Below are 25,125 nucleotides of genomic sequence, written 5' to 3'. Positions count from 1 at the left end.
AGAAAAACCAAATGATTATCCTAATAGATGCTGGAATAAACCTTTTGACAAAATTCAACAGCTGTTCCTAATAATAACTCCTAAAAAATAAAAATGGATATTTCCTTAAGATAAGGAAACTATGGCATAAGCACTGTGGTCAGGAACAAGATAAGGATGCCCACTATCCCCACCCCTATTTAACAATGTTCTGGAAGTATCTGTCAATGTGATTAGACTAGAGAAAAGAGTAAGAAGCAAATAAACAGGAAAACAAGAAATCAAACTATTTCTATCTTAAAATGACATGTTAATATATTTAGAATATAATTCGTAGAGAACCAATAATAAAACTAATCAAAAAATAAAATAATTCAGCTAGGTAGCAGGTTATAAAATTAATACAAAAAAATAACATGTATATATACAAATAATAACCCACTCCTCATACTATACATAAGAATAAGCTCCAAGTTATTAAGAGATTAAAATGTAAAAACTAAAACTCAACTAGCACTAGAAGAAAACTTAAGTCTTCTATCAGCTTGATACAGGGAAAGCTGTTTTAATTAGGACTCAAATACCAGAGATAATAAAATTTAAGATGTGATACATTTAATACATAAATTTTTTAAAAAGAATTTACATGGCAAAACAAAACACCATAAACAAAATCAAAAGACAAATGACAAACTTAAAAAGATATTCACAACATATATCATGACAAAGAATTAATATGCTGCATTTATAAAGAACTCTTAAAAGTTTTGGTGAAAAAGACCAAACATCCTATAGAAGAATGGGAAGAAGTCACAAGCAAACTGCACAAGTAGAGATACAAAAATGGCCATTGAACATATGAAAACACGTCCAATTTCACTCTTTAATAGGGCAAATGTACATTAAAATTAAAATAAGACACAAATTTTCATTCATCAGAGTGGTGAGAGTTTTAAAGCTGACCATATCAAAGATTCTCTCCTTGACCAAACTCTAGCCAAGATCCTCTAAGCTCTCTTTTCAACTAGCCCTCATTCTTGGCCTATAAAGACTTGCATAAAATACTAACATCGGGGCACCTGGGTGGCTCAGTGGTTGAGCATCTGCCTTTGGCTCAGGTTGGGATCCTGGGATCGAGTCCCGCATCGGGCTCCCCACAGGGAGCCTGGTTCTCCCTCTGCCCCTCTCCATCTCTCATGAATAAATAAATAATTTAAAAAAAACAACAACAACAAACAAAAAACCACTAACATAGCTTCTAATAGCTCAAGGCTAGATCCCTAGGATGACCCTAGTTCCTGTTAAAGTACCTGCCTGAGAAAACTCAAGTCTGCCAAAAGCTAAGCCCTGAAGATAGGTCCCCTGTCTCCCAGCCTCTGAGGGAAAGAGGGGGCCTAACTTCAAGAAGCCACAGTTAGCAAACCCAGATGAGCTTCACAGGAACTAACCTCCACTTCCTGTTTTCTGTAAGTTTTCATTCTCTGACTCTGAGGCCCATCTCATCCCCCTCCCTTTAAAATGCCCTTGTCACCTCTGTACAAATGGAAGGTGAGCCTGTTTCACACCGGATTCTTTTCCCTGTTTCAACAGTAAACAATGGTTAAAATCTGTCCATACAACTTTAATTAGCATTTGGCTTTATTTATCTTTGACACTCTATATATTCTATTGTCAAGGCTGTGAAAAAGCACCCACTGTCATTCATTGCTGGTGGGAATGATAAATGATCTAACCCTATGGAGGGGAATTTGGCACTGTTTAACAAAATCACATATGTACAATTCCCCTTGACCCAGCAATCCCACTTCTAGGAATTTGTCCTGAAGATACACCTCAAACAATGCAAAAATACATATACACAAAGTTATTCATTGTGAAGGATTATTTATAACTGCAAAATACTGCAATCTATCTAAATGTCCAAACAGGAGACTGGTTGAATAAACTACTGTTCATACACACAAAAGAGCACTATGCAACTATGAAAAATAATAAGCTGATACATGCATACTTAAATTTTTTAATTAAAACAATTTCTCCTGGAAACCATCTGTTTGTTCTCTATACTTAACACTTGTTTTTTAGTTTGTCTCTTTTCTTTCCTTTGCTCATTCTTTTTTGTTTCCTATTCCACATAAATTTCTTCTCTGATATATTTCACTTGGCATTATCTTCTCTAGCACCATCCAAGAGGGGAAGTGGGTGAGAGGATGGGTGAAATAGGTGAAGGGAACTAAAAGCACACTTATCTTGGGGCACCTGCGTGGCTCAGCTGGTTAAGCACCTGACTCTTGGTTTTGGCTCAGTTCATGAGATCGAGCCCTGCATCAGGCTCTGTGATGGGTGTAGAACCTGCTTAAGATTCTCTCCTCCTCTCTCCTTCTGCCCTCCCCTCTTCCCATGTATGCTCTCTCTCTCCCTCAAAAAAAAAAAAAAAGAAAAAGAAAAAAGAGTACACTTATCTTGATGAGCACTAAGTAATATATTGAATTGTTGAATCAACATACAATACACCTGAAACTAACATCACACTGTACGTTAACTCTATTGGAATTAAACTTTTTAAAAAAATTTCCCCTTTATACATACATACATGAGAAAGGGAAAAATTTTAACTTCTCTGTATAAGTTATATATATATGATATATATATATAAAATATATTTAAAATTATAGACATAAGAAATAGGAAAAATTTAATGCACATATCTGATATAACAAAAATAAACATAGGGAAGATAAACAGGGAAAACACTGTAGTTAGTTACCTTTACAAGGTGGGGTCAGGGATGAAATAATGAAAGAAACATAGGAGGAAGTGACATTTCTCTAAATACACCACATTTGCTATAGGTACGTATTCACAGAAGTATTAGAATGACCATCCAGATTTACACATAGCTTGCAGAGGCTAATATAAAATACTTTTGCTTACTTATGCCATAATTTGAAGTGATTTTTTATGTCTACTTTCCATGTTTACTTTTGTAATTACCACCTATACAATGAACCAGCCTTGATTCTTTTCCCCCTTGGTTTATTTTTATCCCATCATTATGTATCTCTTAAAGCACACATGTAATAAAAAACTTGTTACTGATGCACAAGGTCAAGAAAAAGCTAAAGCAGAGGGGAAAAAAAAATCACAAAAAAGTTCTGGGCTGCAACTTAGCAATCATTCACCTGAATAAAGGTATTCTTTTACAAGTCAATTTTTTTCATCTTCATAAACTCAACTTTACATAAATTTATATTTATATTATGCAAATAAATTTAATATAATTATATCCCAACATTCTTTTGGATAGATAAAAGGAAGACAGTGTTAGTCTTATTTCTTCCCAAAGAAAAATTATGACTATACAAATAATTGTTATAGTTCACCAATTAATTTTTATTATACTTGTCACAGTTTAACAAACCAGAAAATTGAATCTTAGAACTACTGCTACCTTCTATTTTCAACCCAGCCACTGTCTAGCTACATTATTTGCCTAGTTATTTGAGGGAAAGGAGGTTTTTTACTATGTTACCTCTTGATGATTTGCTGAAATTTAATGAGTTTGGAAGAGATACAAAGAGATGTATATGTAAATTCCTTTCCAAAAAAGTCAAAATTATTGAAGTTACAGAAAGCTTTTTCTCACCAAATAGTTCCAAGTGTAAAAATTCACAAATCTAGCTAAACCACTGCACATGCCTAAAAAGTCTTCCAAAAGAATCCAAATTTTATTATCTTCACAAATATGTTCATATGTACAAACCTAAGACTATGACATACTGAGCACCAAATAATAAGATGACTCTTGCCTAAATTTATACTCTAAAATATAAACAAATGTAGAGATTCATTGTACTACATACATATACAGTATATAGTTTAAGGAAAGAGGGCAAGGTAGAATAGATAAAAAGATATCATTTTTGGTGCATTTAAGCCTGGATATGTTAATTTCTGCATTTGAAGACAATGCTGGCAATAAGTTAAAAGTGTCATTTCATTTTAAAACTAGACTCCAAAACCGCTTTCCAGTATACCATATAACCAACTGGCATCAACTCTAATTGCAACAAATGATTGTTATGCTTTTAACACCTTATTACTAAAATCATTTCAACTAGTGTTCTCTCATTAATTTATGAAAATCACCTCTAAATTTCAAGTAGAGAATCTTATCACACAGACATAGGTGAATCACAACTATAACAAAAGAAATTTAAGGAAAACAGCAAATAAACAAATAACTGCATAAATAATCAAAAAATAAAAGGCAGGCCAAGAAGAGAATTTTGAGTGTCCTAATTAACAGCCCATCAAACTTCTACTCAGGCATTTATTCTTCTTCACACCAGCAGGGCATAATAGAAAAAAGACTAGAGAAGAGCTGTCTGGTTCAGCCAGTACTAGTTCCACAACTTAGTGGTCATATGTCCTCAAACAACAAACCACTCAGGACTGAAGTTTCACCTTTCATAAAACAGTGTTAGAGATTACTGGCTCTGCCTACCTTGCCACTAGTTTAATCCATCCACCAATCACTAAATACTAACATTTCATCACAGTTCAAGTCTCAATTAAGGGAGGATTCATTTAGAATAAGACCAGGAGGGGATCCCTGGGTGGCGCAGCGGTTTGGCGCCTGCCTTTGGCCCAGGGCGCGATCCTGGAGACCCGGGATCGAATCCCACGTCGGGCTCCCGGTGCATGGAGCCTGCTTCTCCCTCTGCCTGTGTCTCTGGCTCAGTCTCTGCCTGTGTCTCTGGCTCTGTCTCTCCTTCTATCTCTCAAGAATAAATAAAAAAAAAAAAAAAAAAGAATAAGACCAGGAATACTGAAGGCAGAGGAGTGCCATATTGCAATTCCAGTTCCATGTTTGTATTACCTATCAGTAGTAGCAATGAAAGTCTTCAACTGGTCAATTTAGAAAATATTCACAAAGAGACATCCCAAAGAACTAAAATAACATGTCCTTAAATTGTTTTAAAAATTAAGAATATATTGAGAATATATAGGAAGTAGAAATTTAATTATCAAATATTACGGTGTTCTAGAGCTATTCTCCACTGCCATTCTTTGCTGAAAGCTAGTATCAATTTATTCAGCAAAAGTTGTGAAGTGAGGGGAAAAGAAAAAAAAAAGTACAGTGCTTTAGAAATATCTCAAAAAATATGCAAAAAAGAAAGAATATTTTAAGTAATCTATTTTTTTTAATCCATAACCTCTATACAGATAACATATACATCTAGTAACCCTGAGGACTGTAAAAGGTAACAAATATCCTAAGGAGCAGGATTTGGAGGATATTCACAAATCTGGATGTTATAATGTAAAAAGTTCAACACTGCATTTCCATTATGCTTCACTATTCAAACATCAAAATAGGCTTCTTAATCAAATCCTAACACTTTCAAAAAATCCACAGATATGATAACCTATTTCATCACTGTCAGCTAAAAGTAACATTTTGCATCTTCCATTTCTGCTATTTAACCATCTCAACCTACCTACCTGGTCAAAATTTAAATCATAAAATCAGCTTAGTAAAACCAGCAACATCTTAGCCTTAATTATAAACAATAAGTAAGAATATAGAGGCTATTTTCAAAAAATGTGAAATGAATACAAGCAGCCTTTCCCAATTTGAAGCACACAATGAAAAAAAAAATGCCACCTTTTAAAAGTGGATTAAGTGCAAAGCTAAGTGGTTCATATGAAAAAAGGAGGCTACTAGATTTAGTTTTTTAATTCTTACTAATTTACTTTTACCCTGATCAGAAATCTATTACCAAATACCTAAAAAAATTTCAGGAAGATGATTTTTATGTTAAAACGTCAAAATAAAAATTCTTAGGAGTATCCTTAAGGTATTTTTTGTTCTTGCTTCACTTAGATTTAACACTCTAATCACATCCTGACAAACATAAAGGGAACAGATGTCTTGGCATCCACACAGAGATCCAAAACTCCCAGGGCTGCCATCCCCCATCCCCAACTTCATATACACACTGATAGATGGATTTCAAAAAACAACAAAGAGTTAGCAGTATCTTCAGATGAATGCTGTTAACACTGTGAGTGATGTAGAAGAAGCTGGTGGGGAGGACCATGGCTTGTCTGGGAGGCTTCAGGAAGTATGCTGCAGATCCAAACAGCACTAGGCCCAGGAGCTAGAAACATCTCTGGGGAGGCTGAACTCTGGACCTAAGAAAGTGGCTGAGCCAAGCAATTACAAGATCTCTCCAACCTCTAATTACGTCTATTAAAGGCCAAGCTGTATAAAATTGAACATCGTCAGTACTTTCTAGCCATTGGAAGCCAGAGACGTGCACAGTATAGTGGAGCAGATAGCACACGTTTGGGCTTAGGGCCCAACTTTGTGACTTACTTGGTCATGATGCTGTAATATCACTTCATTCATCTAGACACCTCTAGGGATGAAACAAATAACCTACATTCTCTCTGAAGCTTTAAACACTATGACTCTCCAAAGACAACAATTATACATATGCTATAGCACAACTTTCCTTGTACCAAACTGGATTCATTCATGGTATAAAAACACAAATATATCATGGTGAGAAAATAGTCACTCCCATCTCCAGGGCATTTTATCATTAATACTAAAATTGTATATACCCATTAAATCATATTTTCTGTATGATATAAATGATGCTAACTTGGAACCAAATAACTAGCATCTTTTAAATTTAAAACAGAAGGGTTGCCTTTAAATGATTCTCAGGTTTTTCGAATTGCTGTTAAATATGGCCTGAATCAAATTAGACATCTTAATACAAATAAAACAAGCAAAGCAGGTATAATTAGAATACATAATTTATTTTTCAAAATTACAGGTTATAACATGCTGTGAACCTCTAAGCTGAGATTAGCACCCAAAAAAGGGACAGTATTTAAATGTAAGAACACTATCAAATTAAAAATAGGGTTTCTTGACAGATCTCAAGAATGGCTTTCTATCAGTAAATTATTTTTTTGTTTCTGCTGGCAGTGCATGCCATGCCCTAAAAACAGGTTGGTTCTTTAACATCTATTCCCAACCCTCCCTCAACAACACACACACACACACACACACACACACACACACACACACACACAATTCATCCAGGAGTCTACATTACACTGACAGATTCTTCGACTTGGACAGCCCAGAGGCCTTGCCACACAAGTGACCAGAAAACCCTTCCATTTCCAGCCAAAGAGGGAAGACTGGCTACCCAGATAACTACAGCCCAAAACGTGCACTCCAGAGGCACTCACAGTCCCAGATAACACTGTAAACAACTAAATCTTCAATACTGAAAATCCAGTTAAACCAAGCTGGACAACCTATGGTTGCTTTTGCCTGCTCTATGCTCTACTTTTCTCATGCCATTGCTCAGGATAGTACCTTACTATCCCTTGGACCCAGCCAAATACATTGTGCCTATTGAAATCTAAGACCTAGCTCAAAACTTGCAACCTCCTAACAATAAGATAGTTTTACCTTCCTTAGATGCCTTAAAGAAAGGTGTTGAGCCCAATGACACTTTATGCTGTTTGAACTTTTCTTATCCTACCTCTGACCAAAATTAATGTTGACACCTTACTGGGTTATATATTCTGTAAAGCCGTATCTATACTTGTTGAACTGAACTGATACTTGATTAACAAAGCAGAGAAATGATAAGGAAACTGGTTTATACTTAGCAAGTCAGAGTATTAAGAAAATGGAGCGTTGTGTCTTATGCCTGCATCCATGAAAGGGTAACAGGCTAGCTTGTCAGTTTGTAAGTAGGATGAAATTTCAGAACCTTCATGGTTCTTGACAATTCAGAGAATAAACAGCATAGAAGATTTTTCCTTACCTGTCTTTTTGATCATTAAGTTTGAGTTTTTAAAAATTAGTAAAGCTTAGTTTTTATTTTATCTTAAATATATAGAAATCAATATATATTCATATGTAAGAAAATATAGGAGTCGTGATGGTACAAATATGTGATAATAAATCTGACAGCCTTATTCTTTGGAGTATTTTATTTTATTTTAATTTTTTTAAAATTTTTATTTATTTATGATAGTCACAGAGAGAGGGAGAGAGAGAGAGAGAGAGAGAGAGAGAGAGAGAGAGAGAGAGAGAGGCAGAGACACAGGCAGAGGGAGAAGCAGGCTCCATGCACCAGGAGCCCAATGTGGATTCGATCCCGGGTCTCCAGGATCGCGCCCTGGGCCAAAGGCAGGCGCCAAACCGCTGTGCCACCCAGAGATCCCTCTTTGGAGTATTTTATAACAGACCTGCGGAAGCCACTCAAGGAAATGTATAATATTACTCTTCTAACTGAAAAGACTTCTCTCTTTGACCAAATGTTCAAATATGTAGTTTCCAATGAGAGAAATATCTACTCACCTATCCAACAAATCAACCAAATTAACCCCAACAATCAATTAAATATCCCAGTTTAATTTCGTCTACATCCTAAATATTCCTGTGTGATAAACAACATAAATTATTCTTGATATGCTACCTTCTGGTATCTGACAATTAAGCTAATAAATACAAAATAATCAGCATTCATGAGTACAGGGAAAGGATAAAAGCAGACATCACTGATGGGGAGTATAAATTGAAACACTTTCTAGAGGGCAACTTTGGAAAAAATGAACCAAAACCTTATAAATGCAAAGCCTTTGACAATGCAATTTCCTTTCTTCTCACTTACCCTCAATAATTAAAGATGTGTGCAAAGATTTAGCTTTAAGAATATTTACTACAGTGTTGTTCATAATGACAAAAGCTAGAAATAAAACAAATATCTAAGAATAGAAAATTGGTTAATTAATCCAGAAGATCTTACACTGAAATATTGTCAAGCTATTAAAAGTTATGCAGGTAGCATATTTACTTAAATGAAAAATTATTTATAACATAGAAAGTGGGGGAAAATGTTATAAAACTGTACAGCATAATCCTACTTTTAAAAGTTATTCACTTACATACACATTAAAAGAACCAGTTTTGCATGCATAAATATTAATTTTTATTTTCTTCTTTTTGCTTATGTATATTTTTCTACTATTAATGTTTTACTTCTATGATTTCAAATATGTATATTTTTAAAAGTAAACATCATGTTAATTAATGATTGCTTAATTTGAGCAACTACTTATATAATCTACATTCTAACTCTATAAAGACTCTAAGTAATGTAATAACATATAAATACCAGACTATTTTAAGTCAGATAACAGTAAAAGAATAATGAGACAGTTACAGAGTTACAGAGAAGCAAAAACATGCTTAACTGATGAGAAAAAATATATTCTTCATAACATAAAATGTTCTGAGAATTTGGGAATAGAAACATGTTTTTTGCTAAAAAGAGGAATTTTCTTTAGGTTTCTATATGAACATCAAAATAAACGGTATGTTCAAAGATCTTACTAAAGATATTTACTAACCGTCAAAGAAACTGACACTGAATTATAATTCAATATCAAGATATTATTTATAATAATTTTTTTATTTTTTTTTAATTTTTATTTATTTATGATAGTCACACAGAGAGAGAGAAAGAGAGAGGCAGAGACACAGGCAGAGGGAGAAGCAGGCTCCATGCATCGGGAGCCCAACGTGGGATTTGATCCCGGGTCTCCAGGATCACGCCCTGGGCCAAAGGCAGGCGCCAAACCGCTGCGCCACCCAGGGATCCCTATAATAAAATTTTTAAAGCCTAGAAGAATGAAACATTAAACCAGCCTTCAGTTTGTCTTTCTATGATGTATGCACATAAACCATTTGCAAAAGTACATGGCAGAAGAGCACCTGGGTGGCTCAGTCGGTTAAGCATCTTTATTTCAGCTCAGGTCATGATCTCAGCGTTATGAGATGGAGCCAAGTGTTAGGCTCCATGCTCAGCTCAGTCTGCTTGAGAGTCTCTCTCTCTCTGCCTCTCCTACCCCACTCTCTCTCTCTCTCAAATAAATAAATAGAAACTTTAGAAAAAGTACACAGTACACAGAAGGTACACAATGTTGGTTCTCTTTCCCTCATACTTACCTTAAATTTGAATGTGTCAACACTATACCAATTAGTCTGAGACAAAGAGGACAATCCAATTTACTCAAGAAACATTTACTAAATACCTCCAGTGTGCCAGACTCTGAGAAAACACATACTGAAGGGCACCTCGGTGGCTCAGTGGTTAGCATCTGCCTTTGGCTCAAGTGGTGATCCCAAGATCCTGGGATCAAATCCCACATCAGGCTCCCCCTAGGGAGTCTGCTTCTCCCTCTGCCTATGTCTCTGCTTCTCTCTTTGTGTGTCTCTCATGAATAAATGAATCTTAAAAAAAAAAAAACACACACATACTGAAATTATTTCATAAAGTTTAAAAAAAAAAAAACAAAACTCAATTTTTCACCAAAGTATTACTACATTATCAAGTTCATTTCAAAAACAGAACTCAAAACTCATTACGCTCATTTGGAAATGAAAAATTTTAAATGGTTGGGAAAATTTCAACCAGCTTTAGCCAGCTCTATTATCATAAATTTAATCAATAACATCCTAATTAACATCTTAGTATAAGCTTCCCAGGGAAATCCAACAGCCTGCCAAAGAAGGTTGTAAAAAAATTTTTTTAAATTGATGCGTAGTTCATAAACTTTCAAAAAATCTACAAAAAGTTTCTCTAAAACATCACTAAATAAAGAGCATCCACTGTCTATAAATCTCTCCACAGACTGGTATAAACATTAAAGGTACATCTATGCAAATACTATCACAAACAAGGCTTAATTTTTTTCAGTAAATAAACCTTTACATCGGCCCTTTCCAGAAATGAATGAGGTTTGATTCTCATTTGAAAATTTTGCTAAGTATCAGAATTTGAGCTTCAAAATAATGTACACATTTTTAAAAGAGCCTAAATTACTGATCTAACAGCTGTAAGCCAATACATTCAAGAAAAACAGGAAAACCAGACTAAAAGATAAACTATAAAAAGAAAAATTGTGTTTCTAATTAAATCATTCAGAAAACATTGTTTGGTAAAGAAAGAAAAGTAAGTACATTCAATAACAAAATAATTTCAATAAGCTCAAAGCCAACTAAGCTTTTATCAGAGCAATGGCTGACAGGATACAAATGGCAGAAATGTCATAACAGGATAGGATGCTGATGGTCTTAAGAACTCTGAAGTTCTCCGTTTACCAGAGTAAATAGAAATAGAACCCTAATTTTGTCCCAGATTTCTTTGTAAAGGGATATCAAAAAATTTTAGTTCAATTTCATTCTAGCCCATTTAGTAATAGACAGATATGAGTGGTTTTTAAAAATACTATGAACAGGGACAAGCAGATGATTAGATCTCTTCATTTCCAATCTCTTTCCATTTAAAGGAAACACAATTGTTCCCTGTTTACAGGAACTCCATTCCTTTCAACTCTGATCAGTATATTATTTCATGTACTTCAGTTTTTAAAAATATTTTATTTATTTGAGAGAGAAAGAAGAGCGCTTGAGAGCACATGCAGGGGAGCAGTGACAGAGAGAGAAGCAGTCTCCCTGCTGAGCTGGGAGCCCAACTCAGGGCTTGATCTCAGGATCCCAGGATCATGACCTGAGCCAAAGGCAGATGCTTAACCAACTGAGCCACCCAGGTGCCCCTTATGTATTTTATTTTTTAATGTTATATTGAAACTCTGTGATTAAGGACTTCCTCAAAATACTACTATTATACAAAGAAAACCAACTGCTCAAATGCCTGAACTCTTTCTTCTCATTTCTAAGATCTACCAGTCAACACCTTATACACATCTCCAGAGGACTCTTGCTTCTTTCTTACCTGACATTCCATTGTCACATATACTCTTCCACTAGCACAACCTCAGTAAGTATTATCAATTATTTTAATCAGGGCTAAAATGATTCCCAATTGCTATGTATTGAAAAACCAAGAACCTTACATTCTAATTAAAGACTCCTTCACAAATCATCTCCCTTGCCTGAACTGTGCCATTCCAGATCCTTTATATGTGATCTCAACAGGAAAACATATTTAAATTTCCTTTCATTAGTTTATTAAATTTCTAAGGGTTGCTTCCATTTTTCCTCTCCTGAGATAGTTACCTCCATTTATAGAACTCAGTTACTAAAAGGCCACATCTTTTCATCAATCTGATAGATAGATAGATTTAGATAGATAGATAAATAGATAAGATGAGAAATAATTATTCCTAATTTTCCCTGGCTTAAACATGTCAAATTTGGGGCACCTGAGTGGCTCAGTGGTTGAGCGCCTGCGTTTGGCTCAGGTTGTGATCCTGGTGTCCGGCGATAGAGTCCTACATCAGGTTCCTGCATGAAGCCTGCTTCTCCCTCTGCCTATGTCTCTGCCTCTGTGTGTCTCTCATGAATAAATAAATAGAATCATAGATAGATAGATAGGTAGGTAGATAGATAGATAGATAGATAGATAGATAGATAGATAGATAGATAGATCAAACAGAATTCAGTATTACAAAACAAATGAAAACTTGTTAGGTTTCAGAGTTATCCACATCCCTGTCTGCTTGTAGCAACACTGATGTAAATACTTCTAAGAGGCTCAGGGTAATTTCTGAACTTCTTTAATTTTTTATTGAGAATCATTCCAAAGAAAATGGGCCACCTTAAAATGTATCACATTCTTCACTTCATTATTGTACTCCTCTGAGTCTGTTCTTTCAACACAGTCTACCATACCTAATTCTGTTATATCCTTTCCTCAAATGAAATTCCTTCATGAAGCCATCAATATTTGCTACTATTCTTAGCACTTCAAAACTCCTTCAACACATATCTTAGCACAGCTTGAATGTAAACCAGAAGTGTACAACTATATTGGATGAATAATAACATATGTGCCAGCTGTTCGGGGGGGGCAAGGGTGTTCTATGACTAAGCTCTAATATACCAATAAATCACTTGTTTCCTTAATTTAAGGAATTAAATTCCACCACTATCACACATAGATGGATAATATTATAAAGAATTACCAGATGTTTCTTGGAGTCCTTTTAACAAACATTAACTCAAAACAAAATTAAGAAAGATAAGCCCCTTGTTATCTGATAATTTAAATATACACAGCTACTTCAAAAGTCAACTTTGAGAAAAAGTGAAAAATTTTTTAAAAAGCTATGATGAACACTTTAAGCACAAAGTTTTGTTCATAAACATTTATAAGTTAAGTACAACTTTTAGTTTTGTGTTAAGTAAAGGTATAGAGGATTTTCTCAAGAAGCAGAAGCACAAATATGTCTATGATTTTTAAAAATATATAAAAGTTTAATGGTAACCAAGTACACGATGCATATACACAAACACACACAAGATTTAACCAAAGACAACTGAAAGACACAAGCCTAATTAGTTTAAAATGTTTGTTTTAATTATTGAAAGTTATTTTCTGCTGTAACAGAGAAATCACTACCTTGTAATAAATTGCTTTACCAAATAAATCATCTCTTCAGCACAACAAAACTAAAAGAATCAAAAAATGAAATTGATTGCTTGTATATTTAATTTAAATATGCTATCAACCTAAAAAAATATATGAATAAGAAGATAAACAACACATTTCAAAATCACTGAAATTTAACAAATGATGGCTGTACTTAAAACTGGATATTTAAAAATGTAATTATGCAACTATATCAGACATTAAGTTAACAATTATTGTATTTGTGACAGTCCTCAGGATTTATGAAATGATTTTTAAAAATTTTAGCTATAGGGATCCCTGGGTGGCACAGCGGTTTGGCGCCTGCCTTTGGCCCAGGGCGCGATCCTGGAGACCCGGGATCGAATCCCACATCGGGCTCCCGGTGCATGGAGCCTGCTTCTCCCTCTGCCTGTGTCTCTGCCTCTCTCTCTCTCTCTGTGTGACTATCATAAATAAATAAAAATTAAAAAATAAATAAATAAATAAAAAATAAAAATTTCAGCTATATTAACAACCATCCACTGCCATTATTAACTTAATCCTTAATCTATCATATATAATCATATCCTCCTGGAATATCTGCTGTTGCTCAAATAAGATTTCTCCAGTTTCCAATGAACATGTAACTTTTTGATAAATTCACTAAAGAATGAAGATTAGCTTAATTTTATACTAACTCCTGGACATAATTACAGTAGAGAATAGATATCTACCTCCTAGAGCTGTTATTTTCCAAGTAGATTTTATAAATAATTCAAGAATCCTCCAGTGAGAGATACAAAACATTCTTGAACTAGAAGTAGAGACCAAGGTCAACAATGACCTCCACGTTGTCAATTCTGTTATATCACCTGCTACAAACTCTCAGAAACGTCTGACATAGGTTTACAGTCAATTCTTCTGGAAATACTGCCTTCTGTAGGCTGATCCACCACCTCTTAGTTTTTCTCCCACACAGCTAGCTATTCTTTCTCATATCCTTCTAACTGGTCTCTCCTCCCTACCTACCTCTGAACATCACAAGGCCTAAGGGCCTCGAGGTCCTTTATCTACACTCAATCTTCTTACCAAATATCATGGCATTAAGTACAATTAGATTCCGATGACTCTATAACTTCAGCTCTCATCTCCGTAAGTTCTTTTATCCAACTGCCTCCTGAACAAGTCCCCTTGAATGCTAATAGGTATGAAACAGAATTCATGCCTTTTCACTACAAATCAGTCTTCCTTGTAAATACAAATGACACCACTCACTGTTCTCCCAGTTGTTCATCATTCTCTTTTCCTCACACCCTCCATCAATCCATCAGCAGGACCAATTCTAAAACAGAGTCCAAATCAGTTCACTTCTCACCTGTGGTTATATTTCCTATAGACGCCTGTTTCTTTAAGGATGAAAAGAAATTGGTTACAGCACCTATACACACAGAAAGGCTGATTGAAAGTGTATACAGGAAACCAGCTAAGATGATTGCTTAGAAGTACCTTACATACAATCACAGAAGAGAATTAAAAACCTGAGAGAAAAGAGTAAAAGAAGATATGACAGAGTAAAGAGTCCATTTAGAAGTAACTGCACTCCATAAATCTGTACCATCTCATCTACCTTTACCATTTGTGTGACTGAATCTCCCATTATGAGAAAAAGAACAATATGGGAGAAAAAACTTTTTTGGCAAACATTTATTATTTTAGTAGCATCTTCAAATAGCATGTGCTATGAAAAATGGAATATGAATTTAAAAACTAAAAGAGAGGCAATATGAATAGAATTAAGTTGCTACATACTGTACAGAGATCCTTATACTGCAGCTTTTGGAATTTTGTATCTGTGTTTCCTGAACATAGCTCCACATAACCAAGAACAACTTGAAATACAGTATTATGAATGGCTTGAGTAAAGTGCATGTGAAGTTGATCCATTGCTGTCTGTGGAAAGAAAAAACACACACAACATAATTTCATGTTATTAAAATAGATAAATTTCAATGGATTTGAAAAATACAGGAAAAAATCTTTATCAATTATAGATATAGCACAAAGATCAATACTATTCATTAAATTATAATTGTACTGTTATTTGCAAATAATCCCTTCAAATAACCACATTATATCCCTAAAAATAAATCTTCATGGTGAACACTGGTCTGTTGCTTTGTGTTTATGACTGGTACCCATCCTGCCCTTTTCTAGACATGTCATGCATAATCACACCTTTGGAACCCCTCTGCCATCATTCCCTTACATTGTTCAGGATGCTTCTCAATGGTTACCTTCTCAGAGAACCCTTTCCTGACTATCCTATATAAATAAGTACTTTTTATGACTTGATCCACTTACCTGATATATATTTCTTTATAGCACTTATTGCAACCCAACCTCTTGTCCATTTCTTTTTTTTTTTTTTTTAAGATTTTATTTACTTATTCATGAGAGAAACAGAGAGAGGCAGAGACACAGGCAGAGGGAGAAGCAGGCTCCATGTAGGAAGCCCAACGTGGGACTCGATCCCAGGTCTCCAGGATCACACCCTGGGCCAAAGGCGGTGTTAAACCGCTGAGCCACCCCGGCTGCCCCATTTATTTCTTTAACGTTTGCTTCCCTTACTAGAAGATAAGATAGATGAGGGCCCATATTGAGGTGCCTGGAGCAAGGCACACATTAGGTGATAATAAATATTTAATAAGTATAAGAATTAGTTTAATAAAGGAAATTAGAAGTTACGATCATATTCTCAAGGGTCCTTAAACATGTCCAAAATGACCAAGAGTCTATCTTCTTGTAATTTTTCCAGGCACCAAATTTCTTTATTCAGTTTTTAAAAGTAAACGAAGTTTCAATGGTTTGGTAAATTCTTAGATCTCCTTCTAAGGTAGGAGACCATTTAAAGGAAGAAAACATTTACATCTATCCTGTTTAGCTGTTTTATAGATAAATGTATATCCTGCATATGCAGAAGGTATACTTAACTTTCAAACAATGACACTTGTGGCAAATTTTTCAAGGAAAGGAAGCCCTTGAGCAGTAAGAGTAGGTAAACCTATACAACATGGGAATAGTGGGGACATTTGGAGAATAAGAGAATCCTTTGAAAAATCTGATAAATGAAATGGACCTTTTTTATAAATAAACATACACAATATACACAAGCTGACCTATCACTTTGAGGAAAACATGCTGGCCTATCTAGGAACCATGAAGCTTCAAATTAAGAAATTCTCACTGTGGACCAAGAGCTGAGGTAAAAACATACACACCCCTTCCAAAATGAATCCTCATCTAATACACTTAAAAAAAAAAAAAAACCTACCTAAAATTGTGAAAATATTAAACCTGACAAACACTTCATAGCTCAAAACAAACTTCTGTAATGTGTCAATCACAGTCCATATACTGAGACTATGTGAATCTATATTAATATGGCATTAAAATGTACTTTGTTAAATGCAACTTTTTAAGGATGCTACATTAGTAATACTCAGATCTGAGCATTCATAAAGATCAACAGATTCCCAATTAAAAAAAAAGCAAACATTCTTTCAAAACTAACCTGTGTTTTTCCAAGAAGTCGATAAGCTTGTTGAACCTTAGTGTAATGGTTAATGTCAAAATTCTTACAGATTTTGGAAAGAGCTACATCCAACTGTTCCTATGGAATTAAGAGAGGAGGCAAGAGGCAGTTAAGGAATTATGTATTCAAGGCAATGAGAAGAAAGTGTTGAGACTAATTTGTCACTTTTAATTAATATCTAAAGATATTTACTCTTACACTAGACTTAACAGTCAAAAACAAATTTAAATAAAAATAGATTATAATTCTCATGTATTACCAACTATAATCAGATTTACTAAGATGTTATTAATATATGAGTATCTAAAGACCCAAGCCTGTGTTTCAAGGGACAAAGAATAATAGTTACTAATGGAATTTTATTTTTTACTTTTACTTTATGTTTCCTCAAGCATCTGCTAAAATCTTACAACTATATGAACTGAATTTGTAGGACTACTAAAAAATAATAATAGCCCTTCTATAATCACTGAAAAGTAATTCACAATGATACTACATTGACCTTATATGTCTAAATGCACCAACTTTGTTTAAGGATTTCTATTTCAACTATTTCATTTCAAAATAATGATTCTCTACATAAGCACAGAATAATATTGTATATTGAGAATAAAGAAATACTGAGCTTTCAAAAGAAAGTCTTCAATATTCAAGTGTTTATTTACTTAAGGGATTTTCAAAGCATTATCTTTATCAAATAAATTGTCATTCTCACAATCAGTAAATAATTGTGTTTATGATGAAAAACTACTTTCACAAAAGGTCATTTGAAAGTCCAACTTCAATTTTTATAAGTATTCTCATCTAGAAAATTATAAAATATCAGAAAATAACAAATAATTCTTATTACATTTATTAGAATTAATACCCTGCTTTGCAAAGATTGCCAAGGAAAGAGATGAATCGTGAATAAATGCAGGAGGAAAAGCAAGACTTCATGCTCATAATGACATATCTTTTCCTTTCCATTTATTAGAAGGTTTAGGAATTTAGGAAGGTTCATTGGTCAAGAATCATTTTTAAACAAATTAGTTCACCGAACTAAAAACGTTAATAATCAAAAAATAATCAATACATGGTAAATGTTTTGGCTATAATTTACATGAAAATATACGTATGACTAACAGTTTTGGGATCTTTCTGGATATGGTGTTTTTAGAAACAAAATGCCATTTTCAGATCGCATAACTCCAAAAGTATTACTGAGTTTATAAGTAAATTAACATTAACTTAACCATGCACAGATATCCCAAATAAAAAAACAATAAAGTGCTGTGATCTATAACACTGATGATAACACAAAAATCAAAACATAAGACGCATATGCACTTTTCAAAAACCTCTGAAAAGAGAAAACCATTTTAACTTATGATGTAATTAATCCTTCTTACCTCAATTTGTTCTAAAGTATCTTGAAGCTTTGAATTCAATTCACTATCAAATAAAACAGAGTTAGATGTGACTATCTTTAAGGACAAACTAAGGGATATATATATATAAATATAAATATATATACTAGCTGAATAAAAAATTCATAAATTCACAGTATGAACAGTAAAATATGCTGATCCTACAGACAGTGCAATAAAGCAAGAAAAATGAAAGGAAAAGAATTAGAAAAGAATAAGAGTCATTACTAGAAGCAACAGAACTGTATAGGTAGAAACTCTGAAAGAATCTATAGATAAAAACTAAGAATTCAAGAATTCAAAATTGATAGCAAGTTTTAAAGATTAAAAAGTATAATATAGATAAAAAGTACAATTTCAAAAGTAAAATCAATTTCTATCTACTAAGAACAAAAAATTAGAGGACGAATATTTTTAAGATGCCATTTAAAAAAAAACAAATACCAAGGAATAAATCTAATTTAAAATATACAATACAAAATTGAGCTAAAACAAGACATAAATACATGAAGATATATACCATTTAAACAAACTATAACCTGTAATATCATTTATATCAGTTCTCGTCAAAATGATCTTCTAGAATAACTGAAATTTTAATTAAAATTCTGGCCAGTTTTGCTTTGTATGTGTATATGAAAACTGTCAAGCTGGTTCTAAAATTTATGTGGAAACTCAAATGGTTAAGAATAGGCAGGAATATCTGAAAAACAATGTTGGTGGACATATACTAAAATAGATAGCATGGTACAAACAGAAGAATACACAAACAGATCAACAGAACAAGAATAAAAATAAAACGCAAAATGCCTGAACAGATACTTGACAAAGGAGATATCTGATTGGCCAGTAAATATATATTAGGTACTCCAACTGGGCATTCAAAAAATGCAAACTGAAACTACAAGAAGACATAACAAACGATCAGAATGGCTAAAAATATTTTTTAAAAATTAAAAAAAAATGACTTCAACAAATGTTGGCAAGGATGCAGGACAAATGAAACACTGAATTCAATGTTGGAGGAAGGGGAAATTGATATAACCTCTGAAAAACTCTAACACTGAAACTCAATATATATTTATTCTACATTCCAGGAGTCTTAGATACATATATCTTACAGAAATGCATACACAACTCTTGCAGCATTACTTGTAACAGGCAAAACTTAAAGAAACACAATTGTTTATGAACAATTAAAGTGTGACATAATTATATGATGAAATACTATAGCAATGAAAATGTATCACCTGAACCTCAAAAACATATTGGACAAAAGACGTCTACTATATAGAAGTCAGTATATGATACCACTTATATGGTGTTCAAACCAGGCAAAACTAACTTAGTGACGGAAGCTACAACAGTGGTTATCTTGGAAGAAAAATGACTGGGATTGGGCACAAAGAAAGTTTCTGGGATAACAGAAATGTTCTATTTGCATTTCTGGGTTATAATTACACAACTATGTTCACTTTGAAAAATGTACTTAGTTGTTGAATCTGCCTTTGTTCCCTTTAATTTCCCTAGGTCAGTTAAAAAAATTTAAAACTAGAACCAATATTATTTGAATTATAGTATCTAATTACTAGAAAGGACCTGTGATAGCTAACAAAATAAATACAATCAAGAGAAAATATTCTAACAAAATTAAAACAAACTAAAACCTAATAGAACAAGTGAAAAGTATAATTTTATACAAGGTATTTTTTACAACTGTTTATAAATTTGACTCTCAAGGTCCTAGCAGCCAAAAAAACAGGAAGGGTCCAACATAATTCAGTATCCATAATATCAAAACATACCAGCACTCAAGGGATAAACAAAACAAAAAAGCCCAAGGAAACAAAAATCACTTTTGTTGGCATTGAAGTTCTGGGAGAATATTTTACCGGAGTCCTAGAAAAGGGTACAATGACCTTTTATCTCCTAATGCACAACACCCTTGACAATAGTCTTATAAAATATATAATGATGGATTCATGGATTCCTTGCATTTGCTTTTTACAAAACCTTTAATGCAAGCTAAGGAAATATCATCCCTCTGGTGTTATTTCATGTAGATACATGTAGATACAGATGTAGATACATAAAAAGCAATGTATCAGAAAAGTAAAACTAATAATACAAGTAATCCATTTTTTGATGGTCTCAGTGATATATGCCCAAACTATGTTGGAATTAGACAATTTGCTACAAATACTATTGATCATAAGCACACTTTTTTTTTTTTTTTTTTTTTTTATTCGATCCCGGGTCTCCAGGATCGCGCCCTGGGCCAAAGGCAGGCGCCAAACCGCTGCGCCACCCAGGGATCCCAGCACACTTTTGATTAAGGTTGAGAATTGGAGACTACTCTAGTAAAAACTGAGAGTAAACAAAAGTATGAAGTTTGACAATCAACAGTATCGGGTTGCTATCTTATCGGAAAAATTAAGGTATCTCTGGGTTTATGCCTGAAAAATAGCCACAGCCACAGATAGAGGTTAAGGGAATACTTGTAGGAAGAACTGAGATTTTCCTTTAAAAAATTTTTAAGGGATCCCTGGGTGGCGCAGCGGTTTGGCGCCTGCCTTTGGCCCAGGGCGCGATCCTGGAGACCCGGGATCGAATCCCACGTCGGGCTCCTGGTGCATGGAGCCTGCTTCTCCCTCTGCCTGTGTCTCTGCCTCTCTCTCTCTCTCTCTGTGACTATCATAAATAAATAAAAATTTAAAAAAATTTTTTTTAAAAACCTAAAAAAGATTCTGGGATAATTTCTGTTCAAAGAACAATGGATGAATGATTGAAGAATGAGAATGAGACTTAAAGGCCCCAAAATAATATACCAAAAATGATAGTCATGATAAGTACCTTGGCACTTAGAAAGAATTAAAACATTCCTCACCTCCACCTCTTCCCCCCAAAACAGTATCTTCGCCTGCGGTTGTTCTTTCTCCCACCTTCTCCCTGTTTTGATTCACATCATCACCACCCATTCGATATAAACTGGAAATCTCTATGTCATCTTTAATTCTTCCCTCTCTTTATGTGTTAACTGGTAATCAAATCTGAAAGTTCTACCCTTTCAGTATTTGTCATATCTACCTATGCTTCTCCTTTCTCAACTGTGTATCCTAACTCAAGCATTAGTACCTTTTGCTTGAATTATCTTAATGGCCTCCTAATGAATCTTGCACAACACCCACACCCACCCTTCAATCTCATCAGCCATTTATTTGACAAACACCATCAACCTACTATATACCAAGCATTGTGTAACATCTTCCAAAAAGCTCTCAGGGATAACTCTGAGCAGGGTCTTCACTTCAGATTGGATTTGGTCAATATTCTGTTTGACCTGGCAGACATAGTTTTCCCCAACTTATATGTGAAATGCTTCAGTCAGGCCTGACTAGTTCTGTGGGTCTGACCATTTCCTGCTATCTAATATCTGTCAGCTTCATATAAGTTACCTGCCTGGTTCCTAAAGACATCTGAGTTTCCAGCTCCTAATGAAAGCAGAAATAAATTCGTATTAATCCACTGCTTTAAAACCTTTGGTGGTTCCCCCCAATAAACCAAAGGTAAAGCCCCAAATTAGTACAGCATCAAGATTCTTAACAATGACATGAAATACTACCTTCCAAGCAAAGGCAGACACTCAGCTGCTGAGCCACCGGTGTCCCTTTACATTAACTAATACATAGGGTACAGAATCATTTTAACCATAAATAATATAGGCAGTAAAACCATCCAGATTCATGATAATTTTATAAACAGTAAAACCTATTTTTTTCAATTGAGGAGTTGAAGAAATCATTACTCTCACCTGTGAGAGTGCCTACATTTTCGTCTCTAGACTAGGTGCAATTCCCCTAATAACCCCAGACCTCACACCCTCTGTTCTTGTATATAAGGTTCATGAGAACCAGAACATATTTTCTCCATTTCTTACTCACAAATGTCCATCTGTATTTTCAGGTCCATCCTAATGTCATCTTTTCTGGGAAGTCTTCCCCTGTAGACTGTTCCGCTCAGTTTCACAATGCTCTGTTTCCAGCATCCCAAATATCTGTGACCGTCTCCATAAGCAGAGACTGGCTTATTCTCCAAGATTCCCCAGGACTAACTAAACTCACTGTCTGACTCACTGCTGAGTCAAATTTGCACTTTAAACAAAAAGGGTAAAATTTTCCCATCACATTCCTTTAGCTCCTATTTTCTACCTCAATAAATAAAACTACAGAAATAGAAAAAGAGAAAGAAGACTGTTTTAGAAGAAAAAGAACTTTCCTAAACTGGATCTACAGGTGGCTTAACAAGAGGAAAAGACAGTTAAGCAGAACTAAAGCAGTTCTACTCCTCTATCATATAGGGCTGAGAAGTTCACCGAAGGCTGAAGATAGAGATACAGATATAGAAAGGCAAGAACACCTGGATTAATAAGTAAGTTAGAACTGGTAAGCATATTCCAACAGGAAGTATCTTGAGTTTGGTGAAAAAGAAATATATCTAAGCTTACTCACAGTTGAGAGTAATGGTTTCTTCAACTCAATTGAAAAAAATAGGTTTTACTATTTATAAAATTATCACAAATCTGGATAGTTTTATTGCCTGTATTATTTATGGTTAAAATGATTCTATACCCTATGTATTAAGAGTTAATGTAAAGGGACACCGTGGCTCAGTGGCTGAGGGTCTGCCTTTGGCTTAGGACATGACCCCAGGGTCCAGTATTGAGTCCCACATCAGGCTCCTTGCAGAGAGCCTTCTTCTCCCTCTACCTATGGCTTTGCTTCTTTCTCTGTGTCTCTCATGAGTAAATAAATAAAATCTTTAAAAAAAAAAAAAAGTTAATGTAAACATGGCAATGTAAAGAGCATGTATAATACTTTAAATATAAAATCTATAAATCAAACATTTGGGCTTTAAAATGCTTTCAAGAGGCACCTGGGTGGCTCAGTTGGTTAAGTATTCCACTTTTGATCTTGGCTCAGGTCATGATTTCAGGGTTGTAAGATCAAGCCCTGTGTCAGACTCCACACTGGGTGTGGAGCCTGTTTATGATTCTCTCACCCTCTCCCAGTGCCCCTCCCCCACCTTTCTCCACCCTCCCACTACTAAAAAAAATGCTTTCAAAATCTACAACTGCATTTTGACGAGTTACTACTAATTGAAAATACATATATAAAAATTATATGATTAATCATATATATTATGATTATATATCATATATATATGACTATATCATATATATTATATATGACTATACTATACGTATATATATTGACTATACAGCCTTCAAAGAAACCTTTAGCCATCATTTAGAGCAACACGAATTCAAGGCATTTCAGTCAGTTAATCAAAGTATGCTAAAAGGATCTGTTCATAAACATTTGGATAAATAAAAGCTACATTACAGTCAAAAAAAATTACCAGTTCTAAGATGGAAGGCTAAAAGCTGCTAAAGGCTATTTGCAAACTGAATAGAATTAATCAAACAATTTTGGGGGGCATTTCTTTTAAAAGATTTTATTCATTTATTCATGAGAGACAGAGAGAGAGAGAAGCAAAGACACAGGAAGAGGGAGAAGTAGGCTCCATGCAGGAAGCCCGATGTGGGACTCGATCCCGAATCCAGGGATCACACCCTGAGCCAAAGGCAGAGGCTCAACCGCGGAGCCACCCAGGTGTCCCTGGGGGGCATTTTTAACATCACTATAGAAGATATTAAGTATAATATATCCATAAATAACTAATATTCTTCTTTTAAATAGCTGATCTAGGACATATACACTCATAAAATGAGTCCTGGAAAGGTTGCATATAAATCAAAATTTTGTACAAATTTGACCATATAGGAAGACAACATGGTATAGAGATAATTAACATCTTAATGATCTTTCCCTGGTCTGTTATTAATGAGTCATGTGATTTAAGTCTCTTAATATTCCTGGGCATAAGTTTCCTATACAAAAGAGTGCTAGATCCAAAGGGTCGCTTCCCACTCTAAATTTTCAAGATTCTATTATATGCTAAATATCAGTTACCCAATTACTACATCTTTGTATATGATTCAATAGAGTGCTAAAACTTATAAAATTATCTTAAGTAAAATTTATACTCCCAAGTTTATACTATATGTTAATTGACCCTGGATATTGCAGGTATTTAGATCAGAGATCTATTCCAGTGGTTTCAATCTAGGCACAGCTAGAAGAGAGTTTATTAACATACTTCAGAGAAAACCTGACTTTCAAACACTTTGAAGCTAGACCAACAACGGTGAGATACCATCAAGTGTCCACATGGCCCTTCTAACCACTAATAGACTATAAAAGAACTCCTAAGATCACTCTGAATCTACCCAGAGTTCTGTTCTTACTCTGTTCAGAAATCAGAGTCCACTACTTAATACTACAGATGTTCAAAACATTTTCAAACTTTATGAATTATAATTCAAGAGCAGAGTATCAGGCCCAGGAGCCAAATCTAGCCAACAGTCTATATCTCTAAATAAAGTTTTATTGGAACACAGCCACACAAACTTATTTATATTGTCTATGGCTGCTTTCAGGCTGCCAGGGGAGAGCTGAACAGTTGAAGGTGTTGAAGAACAGTTGAAGTAAGCGCACCTCACTGCCCACAAAGCTTAAGATATTTACTATTTGGCTCTTTAAAGACAGTTTGCCCACCCTGT

At 34.4% G+C, this 25,125-nt stretch overlaps 1 protein-coding gene across 6 annotated transcripts in view; it reads right to left on the bottom strand.

Moving 5' to 3' along the window:
• Positions 1-25,125, bottom strand: part of VPS50 (VPS50 subunit of EARP/GARPII complex) — a 133,244-nt gene that overhangs the window by 72,212 nt on the left and 35,907 nt on the right. For all 6 annotated transcript variants that reach the window (XM_026003769.2, XM_072764276.1, XM_072764272.1 and 3 more), the window contains 3 exons: positions 18,426-18,468; positions 17,014-17,112; positions 15,252-15,392 (listed from right to left, as the gene is read on the bottom strand). In XM_026003769.2, coding sequence (XP_025859554.1) covers positions 15,252-15,392; positions 17,014-17,112; positions 18,426-18,468 — 283 coding nt within the window. The remainder of the gene's footprint in view (positions 1-15,251; positions 15,393-17,013; positions 17,113-18,425; positions 18,469-25,125) is intronic.

The sequence above is a fragment of the Vulpes vulpes genome, chromosome 7 (assembly GCF_048418805.1).
Source record: "Vulpes vulpes isolate BD-2025 chromosome 7, VulVul3, whole genome shotgun sequence".
NCBI classification, from domain to species: Eukaryota; Metazoa; Chordata; class Mammalia; order Carnivora; family Canidae; genus Vulpes; species Vulpes vulpes.
The sequence above is the reverse complement of the archived record's forward strand: the minus strand, read 5'-3'. Positions and strand labels throughout refer to the sequence as shown.